Raw genomic sequence first — 12,248 nt, forward strand, 5'->3', positions numbered from 1 at the left:
AGAGTGGGAAGGAGATAAAAGATGATACCTGTGAGACCCTAGTTGCCTCTGCTAGAAATTTCTTCATCTCATCCTCAGAGAATACTACATTCATGGCAGACCCACTGTGAAATACGGAAAAAAAGCAGGTCAGTTTCTTTTATGGCTTCAGAAGCAAAGCATGCAAGACAGGACCACTTTGATTCTCAGAACATTTCGAAGCAACCTCTGTAGTTCCAGTCTCTTGTTCCAGTCTGGGCTGCAAAAGAGGGTTCTTGTCTCTAAAGTGAGTCATTATTCTACTTACTCACTGAGACAATCAACCTCAGTAAAATACTAAGGGGAAAAAGAGACCCTACTGAAGAATAAAAAGACAAGCACCACAGCTCTATGGTATACCTACCCCAAGGCAATTCTTTCTGATTCAGTTCTTTAAAGGGCAGAGTTTGTCTACTTTATATGGCAGGAGTTTCTCATTTTTTTTTCAGCAGGATTCCAAGCAGGACTTAATTTACCCCTAACCTGGTTTCATCAGGGTTCACCACTGGCCTTGGATTTATTCCAAGGTTGCCTGGGTATGTTTGTCATCAGCACACTATCCAAAGGAGTAACTTTATTAGCTCTTTAGGCCCATCAGTCACTATAATAATGTGCATGGAGTGCTACTTCTAAGAAAAAAGTTGAACCTTTTGACAAAATTTGTAAATATACAGTATTTGACTGGGATTTGTTCAGCTATGTCATTTCTTCTGGGTATCTGAAAGAGTACTGTCTGAAAATGAGGAATTTAAAGTCAGATGGTTTTGTGAGGGTTTCTGCTTGTTTGTAATAAGAAAAAATGAATCTGAAGGAAAAATAAGGGAGAAAAGATGAGGAGAAGAGAGGATAGGAAAAATGGAGTACAAGTAAGAAGTCAGCTTTATCTGCTGCTTCTTTTAAAAAAACAGTAAAAAAGACTTTTGACTTTCAACTTTCTTTTCTTCAGCTACTTTCCCAGCTTATTCCAGATTTCTTCAGAAAGTGCTTCCAATTTCTTCTTATTCTCTGGATAAACCTTCAGGTGGTACGGGGGGCAGGGGTAGGTCAAAAAAGTAACACTATTAGCTCTGTAAGAAAGTGAAGCAAACAAAACTGTGTATGCTGGGAATAAACTGTGAACAGAAAGGCAGATAAGAAACCATCAGTCTTTGCTATGTCTAAGCACCACATTCCTAACAAGGCAGGTATATCAATGGAAATGATATTTATGTGCTATGATTGCAAAATAAAAGGTGAAGGGCACCTGCCCCACCTCTCCCCCAAAATAAGAGCAAAGATTCCTTTCCATTCTGTGTATTCCACTACCATAAGTTTTTTTAAAAGTCCTGAATTTACTTAAAATAATACCTCAAAGGGGTAGTAGTATGAAACTATAGTTTATAGAAAATCTCATTTAAATAAAAATACATTTTCTACCTCATTTGAAATTTTTCATTATTTTTAAAGGACCCTGTCTAAGATTCCATTTACACTTGCAAATTGTGCGCAGCAAATTGTGTTTCTCTTATCCAATGTTCACTGAAGTAGTTCCTTACAAGTGTTAACATCTGAGGAGAGCAAACGATAATTCACAACTTCTACATTAGTGAGCCAACCGACTTTCAAAGTTTAACTCTAAAAGATCTCCCTCCCCTCCTCCTTTACATTGCATCTTTTTTAAAAAAAAATCAGAGCTTTAAAAATTCATCATTTCAAACAAAAGGTACCCTAAGACCAGGGTGACAATAGTCAAAGATTTGTTGTCATGTCAGAAAACGGATGCTGGCAAGAGAAATTTCCTATATTGCTGGGTGTTTTTTTTCCTTTCCCTATTCCCTAGTGTAAAACTTTCCTCCCTTAGCATGGCAAGGAGAAATTCTCAGTAATAACATGAGATCCAGAAACCCTTTTCATGTTATCTTTTCCCAAGGTAAAAGTGTTCCACTGAATGACAGAATGTGGGCCCTCAACCTGCCTGAGATGATTTGAGAGGTGGCCTACAAATATACAATTAATTAAGCTACAGGGCTTTAGCATGGTTCATAGAGCACACAGCTTTCTCACTCTGTTTTCTATTCTCTGTAGCTGCTCTTTGTGACATTTCCTTTTTAAGGTGCACAACAAAACAAAATTCCCACTGATGATACATTACCTCAAGACATAGGAAGGTCTCAGCAAGCAGGGGTAACCCACAGACTTTGCAAATTCAACAGCTTCTTTCTAAAGGACAGAAATGGCAAAGATTTCTATTAATAGCTAAAAGGACATAGTATAGAACAGTGCTGATTGATCAGTCATAAACAAATTTATCTCATTCATTCATGCAAAAAGTACAATTAAAAACTAAAAAGAGCTCAACCCCACAGAACCCCTAGTTTGTACTCCTAAATTCCAAATCTAATTCAGTATGTGTTGGGCTTGGCATTGAGAGAGAACTTAGAATATTCAGTATAACCCTCTCTTTTTACAGATGAGAAAACTAAGGCCCAGAAATTTGCCTAAAGAAACATAGCCAATTTATTTGCACAGTTGGGACTCAGGTCACTCGTGTGAGGAACCATTCTTCACCACCCTTGGCAAAGTCTGCAAGTCAACAATTGACGCCATTTCTTTATAGCTGTTTGGAAAAAAGACAAAAGTAAAGAATATTCCACCTCTCCTCACTCAGCTACAACTGAACAACAGATCTCAGGAAAGAGCATTCCCAAGTGCGTAGGTCATGGATTGAGGAGGTGGGGCAGGATGCCCTCAATTTAAAACAGGCTTCTGTCCAGAATGATCTCTCTTGATCTTCAAAACTGACTGTGTTTAGAATGTAAGAAGCAATGATTTTGCTTCTACCCTTCCAGAGGATAGCGCTGAGCAGGCCTGTATTATAGCAAGAAGGAATATGACCCTAGCTCATTTAAGTAGAACTAGTAGGCCAAGATCAGTGTGTTCTGGGTTCCCTTCTCTTGACCTCATTCTTATTATCTCTGTTGAACAAGACAGCAGAACCTTGGCTCAACCTCAGATCATTCTCTTCTTTTCTTGGCAGGCCAGAAGAACACTTTGCTCTTCTACCCAAGGTTTGAAAAAAGCAAGTTCTGACTGTCTCTGATTCTGTCTTTTTCTTTCTCTGCCTCTCTCTGTCTCTTTATCTCTCCCTGCCTCCGTATGTTTCTCTGTCTCTGTCCCTCTATCTCTCTAAATCTCTGTCACTCTGTGTATGTGTGTGTGTCTGTCTGTCTCTCTGTCTCTCACAATGGTCCTTTCAGAGGCCACCTTATAATAGGCTCTTTTGGGCAAGGGGCAGACTTCAACTGATAAACTACCTTCTTATTCTTTTTTCAGAAATTGCTATTTTTTCTTAGCTTCTTCTATAGTTGTTATTGTTTCTTTTTTCATTAGTCATCACTTTTTATGTATTGGTGTGTTTGTGCTGAAGTAGGAATTTCCCTTGATAGCACATGCGGTTTAATGTCCCCATTAAATAGGTCTCATTCACAAGCAATATTGAGTTTTCTGGAAGTTCTTTTGGCGAGTCCATCAACAAGATCTTAAGAGTATTGTCCCTCAACAGATCGGGGTGTCTGCTTGACACTCATCCCTCCACCATTTTTTTTTGCTATCTATAAGAGTTACCCAGAATAGGAAAGAAGGGTATGTGCCTTTTTAATTTTTTCTTTTCAAGACACCTCTTGATCAGTTACTATAGAAGTATCAGGACAGGTAAACTAAGCTGTGAACAGAGGATTCACTTGAAAGTTGCCATATTTCCATTACTTCTGGAAAATGATGGTTACAAGTTGATATTTCTCCTTTTGGAACATAGACCTCAAACATAATACTTAAGAATTAATAATAATGTTTTCTTTTAATCTTTTAAGGACATGTGATTTCTTCAAAGAAAGCATACCTGACTCACTGTTTTAGAACTCCAATTTTATGTACCTTATTAAACAATTTCATGAGTTGCTATGGCCAAAATATACAAAATGAAACAAAACAAAAAAAAAAACCTGTCACCTGGTAACCAGTATTCATATGATAAGTCTCTTCTCATTCAGGAAGACTTGTCCTCCAGCAACAGACAGTCAGTCTATCACAGGATCAAGACTCAAAAGTTACAGGGTCTTGAAGGCTTTGCCAGAACTTGTGCTCACTGGGCATAGCCTTCAGGACCTCAGTGGTGCCTCCCCACTATGAAGAGGAATTGGAAAATTACTGTAGTTAAAGAGATATACATGTACATATACATGCATATGCATACATGTATGCATGTGTATACATAAATGTATATGTACATATATGTGTGCATATATGTATATACATGTATGTGTATATATGCATGTGTATATATACATATATGTATATGTGTATATATATGTATGTATATATATATATATATACACACACACACACACACACACACACATAGATATTCTTTTACATATTGTATTCCCTTTCCCCCAGAGATTTGTGGACAAATTTCAGGGGGATTGTGAACTTGAATGGAAAAAATAACCAACACATTACATCTTTATTTTCATTCATCTAAAACTGAAAATTATCATTTATTTAAATTATGTTTAAAAAACCACCTTTACATTAAAAAGGTTAATAAATTCTGACCTAGTAGAATGTAAGCTCATCAAGGGTGGAGACTATTTCTTTTACATATAGTTGGGGCTATATAAACATCCCTTGAATTGAATAATAATAACTTACTTTTATATAATGCTTTGTTACAAGCTACCTTGCATGCATCTTTTGATAATTTACAAATACTTTATAAACCAAAAAAATCACCTTACTGTTATTGTTTTGATACTATCATTCTAAAAAGAAAACTTGTCAACATATAATCATCTGACTTAAATGACGGAAATATGGCAACCATGAAATGAATATACTCTACAAAACTAAGCCCATCTGCCCCATGCTACACTCTCTTGAAAAAAGAAAGTTTAAAAGACATTTGCCATTGATTTTTCTTCTTACCAAAGTATTAACAGCTTTCCATGGTGCCTGAGCCACCTTCAGCTCATCCAGAACAGCTGAAAAGATGGAGCGATCCTCAGCCCTATCGATTTGTAGTGGGCTAGTGCCCATAATCTTGACCCCATTCTTGTAAAGTGGCACTGCCAAGTTATTTGGAATCTGCCCTCCAACAGAAATGATGCAGCCACTACATGCCTGAGGAAGAAGTTCACAAAACAAGTCATTAGTAGAACTTCATTATGAATGGGTAACTGTTCTCAATTTGTATTAATGTTGTTTAAATTTTCCTTGCTGGGAATGCCTAAATTAGTGATAATGATATTTATATTTATTCTATCATTGAATAATTGTGAGTACTCACATGTGCAGTGTTCTACAAAGTAAATTAAATATTTAGTGTCTGCTCTTCAAGAAACTATTTCCTAAAATATATACAATACTGACAATGCAATTTAATCATAAATATAATTTGTATCATTCACAGATGTGATAGAGCAATTCTGGGGGCAGAGATCATTGCTGTTGTTGTTGTTCAGTCATTTCAGTCTTATCCAACTCTTTGTGACTCCATTTGGTCAAAGATACTGGACTGGTTTATCATTTCCTTCTCCAGCTCATTTTCTAAATGAGGAAACTGAGGAAAACAGGATTAAGTGACTTGCCCACTGTCACACAACTAGTAAGTGCCTGAGACTGGAACTCAGAAAAATTGGTCTTCTTGACTCCAGGCCCAGCACTCCATCCACTGCACTACCTATCTGTCCCAGATGATCATGCCAATTTATATTTTATTTTACTCAGCCCAGTCTGCACCTCATACTTGGACTACTACTGTATTGCTCCTTGGTACCATGTTTCTTATCTCTCAAATCTCTACATTCTCCAAATCACATCCAAATTAATCTTCTTAAAAGACCAATATTGTTATGACATTCCAGTACTCAAAAGTCATTAATGACTCATTCTTACTTACAGCAGTGTTTTCTAATCTCTCAAAGTATAAAAACTTCTCTTTAACATTGAAAACTGTAGACACATCACATGTTAGTAAATAATACTATTAGTACCTATTTATTGAGAAAATAAATGCTAAGAAGCTGCATTGGGTGTGTTCGACACTTAAATGAATTTGTATTTTACTTAATTCAAAAACATCTAAATATATTTTCAAAAATAGTAATACATATACATATGTACATGATACATTTATTACAATAGTCATCAGAAGGATAGGTGCTTATTTATTATACTGCCATTCTGTATGTTTGGTTGTAGCTAAATAAAGCTAAAAATGACAATTTTTGGTGCAGATAAGGATTTATGAACCCTTTACAATAACCCTACAGAGACACAAAGGTCAATTGACAAGAGACTAGACCCTCAGGCTTATAGGATAAAGTAAAAAATTCTTAACCTGACATTCAAGGTCCACCACAATCTACCCACCAATCTTTTGATTCAGCCTTATCCCCTATTAAATCCTCCACACAAGCTCTCAACTTCAGCAAACTCATTGTTCCTTAATATATGCATTACTGTCTCCATGCTTTTCCTCATGTTCATGCCCCTTATAGGATCAACTTCCATTCCTAACTACTCGTCTATATCAACAGTCATCATCAAGATCAGGTCAAGTCCTAAAGCTACTACTCCTCTCAATTCCACAATGATCCCTCTCTCTTCTCTCTCTCTCTGTCTCTCTCTGTCTCTCTCTCTCTCTCTCTCTCTCTCTCTGTCTCTCTCTCTCCCTGTCTCTCTCTCTCTGTCTCTCTCTGTCTCTCTCTCTCTCTGTCTCTCTCTCTCTGTCTCTCTCTCTCTGTCTCTCTCTCTCTGTCTCTCTCTCTGTCTCTCTCTCTCTCTCTCTCTCTCTCTCTCTCTCTCTCTCTCTCTCTGTCTCTCTCTCTCCCTGTCTCTCTCTCTGTCTCTCTCTCTGTCTCTCTCTCTCTCTGTCTCTTCTCTCTCTCTGTCTCTCTCTGTCTCTCTCTCTCTCTCTCTCTCTCTCTCTCTCTCTCTCTCTCTCTCTTTCTCTCTCTCTCTCTCTCTCCCTCCCTCTCCCTCCCTACCCCTTTTGCTCTCCTTCTCCCTCTCTCTCTCTCTCCCTCCCCTTGCATGGCATTTTTGTTAGCACACATCAGAAATTTGTCAATTCCAATCAACAAATATTAACTAAGCATTTATTTCATGTAGAGCACCTTCCTGGTACTCAGATAATTTTGTACACATCTTAAGGCATAAAAAGAAATAGACCACTAAAAGCATTTGCAGAGTACTTTTTTTCATAGAAGCTGCTCAGATCAACTATACTTTATTCTAGAAAAATCCCTTGGGAAGCTTGGAAGTAAGCAGAACTTACAACAGCTGGAACAGTTCAGAAACCGCTACATTTAAAACCCCAATAAGTCCTTTGGTGGGTAAAGAGAGAGAGGACTGAGAGACTTGTTGAAAATATTTATTTGAAAATCATTTAATCCGTGAATAGAAAATGAAATCTGAAGTTTAGTGATAGTAGACTATATAAAATGTTATACAATTCAGCTCCAGATAATAGTGGTAATAAGAGAAGTGGAATTATTGAATGAATCTCATAAGCACATTATAAGCCTTTTAAAATTTTCACATTAGTGAATGAATTTGAAGGCACATTTTCCTTTAGGGGGCCAGCCCAAGATAAAATTGTGTATTAGAGCAGTATGTCTTTCGGTATATCCAAGCTGGACTTTTCCCAGCACATCTCTCTTATGACATATCTCTTCATCTAACACACATACAAATGCACACTCATGCACCCTTTGGATGCTGTGTACTAACATTCTCTTAATACACCCTCCAAAATCACATCTATTGTCAGGAAGAGATTTTACAATTCATACAGTTCATTCATGCTAAAGTATAAATGATTAGGAATTCAACATCCCTACTGACAATACAGATAACAATGAAGGTCCATTCAACATGTACTGAAAAAAAATGTCAGGCAATGGAAGCAAAAGCTAGAGTGATCTAAATCCTGAATCTGCACTATGGGATTTAAATTGTGGGTGAATGGTCTAGTCTAATGGCAAAAAGAATTAGCTGACCCTTTCTGATCACCATGCCATGTCTCAGCTGTGGGAGCTGTTCAGCACATCTGTTCTACACTAAACAGGAGCCTTCCAAGGGCAAGGTAGCCTGTTCAACAAATATCTAGATGAACAATTAAATCTTCCCAAAACATTTTGCATGATGCCGTCTTTGTACAATGGTTAACATTTATGTGACATATGCTACAAAGTAATTCTCAAAGTGTTGCTGCAATATTTAAAACATGAATATTCATGAATATTCATGAATATTCTTGGCAAGTACTTCTAGAATCGGGGTTCTTAACCTTTTCTTGTGTGTCATGGATCCCTATTCTGTCAATCTAGTGAAGACTATGGATTCATTCCCAGAATAATGGTTTTAAATCATAAAACAAAACAAATAGGATTATAAAAGAAATCAATTATGTTAAAATAAAAATGTAATTCTCTTCCCTTATAAATTTACAGTCTTGAATTACAAACCCTTATTCTTGACGGTCTGATGAGGGATTAATTTTTCATGGTTTTTATGGTATAAGGATTGGAATATTCAAAAGTATTCTTCTTAAGAGGTCATATGTTGTTATATAATGTGCATATGTGTACGTGTGTGGATATATGTTATTGTTCAGTTATTCAGTCATGTTCAACTCTTTGTGACTCTGTGGACCATAGCACATCAGTATTGCCCATGGGATTTTCTTGGCAAAAATACTAGAATTTTACCATTTCCTTCTCCAGTGGATTAAGGTTAAAACAGGTTAAGTGACTTGCCCAGGGTCACACAGCTAGTAAGTGTCTGAGATTGGACTTGAACTCAGGTCTTCCTGACTCCAGGTCCAGCACCACCTAACTGCTATAGATAGATAGATAGATAGATAGATAGATAGATAGATCAATAGATAGATGTAGATATTGATATATGAGAAAGAGTACACACTTCCCTCCTTCGTTTGTTTGTTTGTTTGGTTTTTTTTTACCTCTTGTTGGTAGATGTCTAGGATCCTCTCAAGAGAAAGCTCTTCAAAGTAGAGTCTGTCACATTCATCAAAGTCTGTGCTGACTGTCTCAGGATTGCAATTCACCACCACTGTCTTCTTGCCAAGCTGACGCAGGGTACGGATACTTGAAACAGCACACCAATCAAACTCCACACTGCTCCCTACAAAGACAAAGAGATTAACAAAAATGAGGGGTGGGGCATTGGAGGAAAAGATAATTGAAAAATCACAGTTAACGAAAAATGCATGATTCATCAGTCCAAGCTAAGCAATCTACTTGTCTTTACAAAGAAATTTTGAGACATCCAAAAGAGGGCGGCTCAAGCATATGTTCTATGTGATTTAAGAGTCTACACTGAAGTCCTAATGCACTGTCTCATCATGGCACAGAGGTGAGCAAGGTTTTAAAATGCTATGAGAGCAAGCTTAGCCTAAAGTAGGTAGCTATCAAACTCACAAGAATTGCTGAAACTACATGAAGAATATGATTATATAATTTTAGAGCTAAGATGACTCTTAGAGATAACCTAGATCCACATCCTCACATCGCTGCTGATGAAAGAGACCCAGAATTGTTCTGTGACTTCAAATATGCCCTGGAAAGAGATGTATTATATATTTTATCAATTTAGCATGAAGATACTTTCTGCTAAAAGATAATTATTGGTTTTGAACCTAAAGTCCAAGTTTTAAGAAAAAAAAGAGTTGATGCAATCTTGTGAAAAGTTTTTTCAATATCATCAGCAAATCAAGTTTATGATACACTGAAATGATTATTAAAATGCATGCAGGATTAAGTGAAATGATCATATGATTGTCAGTCCTGATCTATAATGCTTTCACTATCAATTTACAGTTTTCAAGCACAGATATGCTGAACATGAGGAAAATTAAAATGAAACATGGAACATGACAGCAGTCTTGGATATAACTGACAATAAATGTTCATTGAATGAATAATTGATTTAGGGACAGTCTTCTTTTTCTCTCTGAACAATTCCTTGACTTCACAAAATAGTCATTCATATCTCCTGAACCGCTCAGTTGCATTTGTCTCCTTAATGACTGTCTGTAGGAAACATTTGAAGGCTTGACTGAATTGCCACTCACGAGCAAAGAGCAGAGAGTTGTGTACAATTGCTTTCTCAGGGCCGAGTAGAATCTGCTGAGCACATTTAGGATGAATTGGCAGAGATACAGGAGAGTCTCACCACCCTTACTCAATCACCCCATTCCTACTTCCCTTTATATAGCATAACTATATTTTGCCCCAAGTAGGATATACACAGATGTTTATATGTGTAGGTTTTATCTATGAATTTCATAGCAGATATTCAAAATCATAATTTCATCATATTTCCCTTTGTAATTTGAAAATAATTTCTTCAATACTTGAAAAAACTTGTAGGTACTCCTTCTTCCTACTCAGATGGTAAGCAACCTCTGCACACTTAGGAGATGGTTCCATTTTTCTCTGCTATCAAATTAATTAAATTATTAATTAATTACTTAGTGGCCAACCTTCTGGATAAGAGCAGTACATTTAACTTCACCTTTCATTTTGTCTCTTAAACAATTGATAAGTATTTATTAAGTGCTATGATATGTCAGGTACTCTGCTAGGCTCTAGGGAAAACTGCACAATGAATGAAACAATCCTTACACACAGGAGATTACATCCTAGTAATCCTCCCATCCTCCTAGTGCAGGAGGCATGTACATTTACAAGCATATTCAGAGTAAATCAAGCTAATACAACTAAGGAGAAAATATTTAAGTACAAGATAGTTTGGTGCTTGATGTTAACAAGATCAGGAAAGGCTTAATGGTGCCACCATAGCTGTGTCTTAAAGGAAGTAAGGCAGAGGTGGGGATGGAATGTATTCCAGGTGGGAATGATGGACAGTGACATGTGTAAGAAACAGAGAGAAAGCCAGTTTGACTGGATTATTAAGTAAAAGAAAGATAAGTTGGGACAAGGTGATGAAGGGCTTTAAATCATGCTCAATACAATGCAACAAATATTTGTTCAATATCTTCTCAACAAAGAGGTGAAGTTAAAATAATTAATGTAAATATTTTCACAGCTTACCACCTAGTATAGTGTCTTGTGGTGTACGTAATAGATACTTGTTGAATTAATATCATTGTTTCTCATAAAATATCACTCTTGTGAGCAGCTAGGTGGCATAGTGGTGTAACAACAATGTTTCTTGCAGCTACCGTGGCTGTGTAAGACCAATAATACCAGCACGCAGGAGGGCTACTATCATGGGTTCTTTGATCTGCTTTTCTAAAGAAAGCAACTTTAAGGGGTTTATAATCTCACTTTAATTAAACATACATATATCATTCACTTAGTTCAGGGGGAAAAGTCAGCACCCAGAACTTCAGAGCAAATACAAATAGAAATTACCAGCAGAGAGGATAACAGAAACCAACAGACAGGCTTCTATCTGTCTGACCAAATCACAATACATAGTTACCAGAGAGAGAAGCACCAACATCTGGGTTTTCAAAGCTGGGGGGAGGGGAGGGGACTCTTAATGGCTACCCAGAGTCTCATCTGGCCAAACCACGCAACCACTCTTCCAATGAGTGAAACCCCCAAAACAAAATGCTAACCTCAGAGTATATATACACTTTTTCAGGGTCAGAGGGTATCATAACCATGCCACTCAAACCCATGTGACCTAAGCCTTCCTGTGAATTAAGCAGGTCACCAAAGGCTCTTGATTCAATCGAAGACTCTTGATTGAAATAAAGGCAAGACTCAATCAAAGGCACTTGATCGCCTTAGTGCTGAGAGGCACTCAAACAAAAAACAGCAGAAAGTCCCACCCTGCTTGGCATTACAAGTGGCTAGGACATTGGACTTGGAAGTGAGGTCCTGAGTTCAAAATCTGCCTCAGATACTTAATAGCAGTGATCATGTAGGAGAATGTAGTAGCAGCAGACTTCACCACTCTCAGTCCTATTTCCTCATATTCAAAACAGGAATATTAATAGCACCTACCTCACAAGGTTGTTGTGAGAATCAAATGAGATAATATATTTGAAGCATTATGCAAATCTGAAAGTGCTATATAAATGCTAGCTATAGATACAGATTCACTTTGGGGGAAAAAAGTTTATTTTTGTCTTATGGAGAAAAAATATACTTAATACTCAAAAAGTTTATTTTTTTATTAAATCATGTGAAATT

General features: G+C 36.9%; 1 protein-coding gene across 1 annotated transcript in view; it reads right to left on the bottom strand.

Annotated features, from left to right (window-relative positions):
• The window catches only part of CPS1 (carbamoyl-phosphate synthase 1), a 183,545-nt gene that overhangs the window by 32,691 nt on the left and 138,606 nt on the right, over positions 1-12,248 (bottom strand). The window contains exons 26-29 of the mRNA XM_036755918.1: positions 9,023-9,204; positions 4,981-5,175; positions 2,150-2,217; positions 29-104 (exon numbers count right to left, since the gene is read on the bottom strand). Of these exons, the coding sequence (XP_036611813.1) occupies positions 29-104; positions 2,150-2,217; positions 4,981-5,175; positions 9,023-9,204 (521 nt within the window). The remainder of the gene's footprint in view (positions 1-28; positions 105-2,149; positions 2,218-4,980; positions 5,176-9,022; positions 9,205-12,248) is intronic.

This window comes from Trichosurus vulpecula, chromosome 4, assembly GCF_011100635.1.
Source record: "Trichosurus vulpecula isolate mTriVul1 chromosome 4, mTriVul1.pri, whole genome shotgun sequence".
NCBI lineage: Eukaryota > Metazoa > Chordata > Mammalia > Diprotodontia > Phalangeridae > Trichosurus > Trichosurus vulpecula.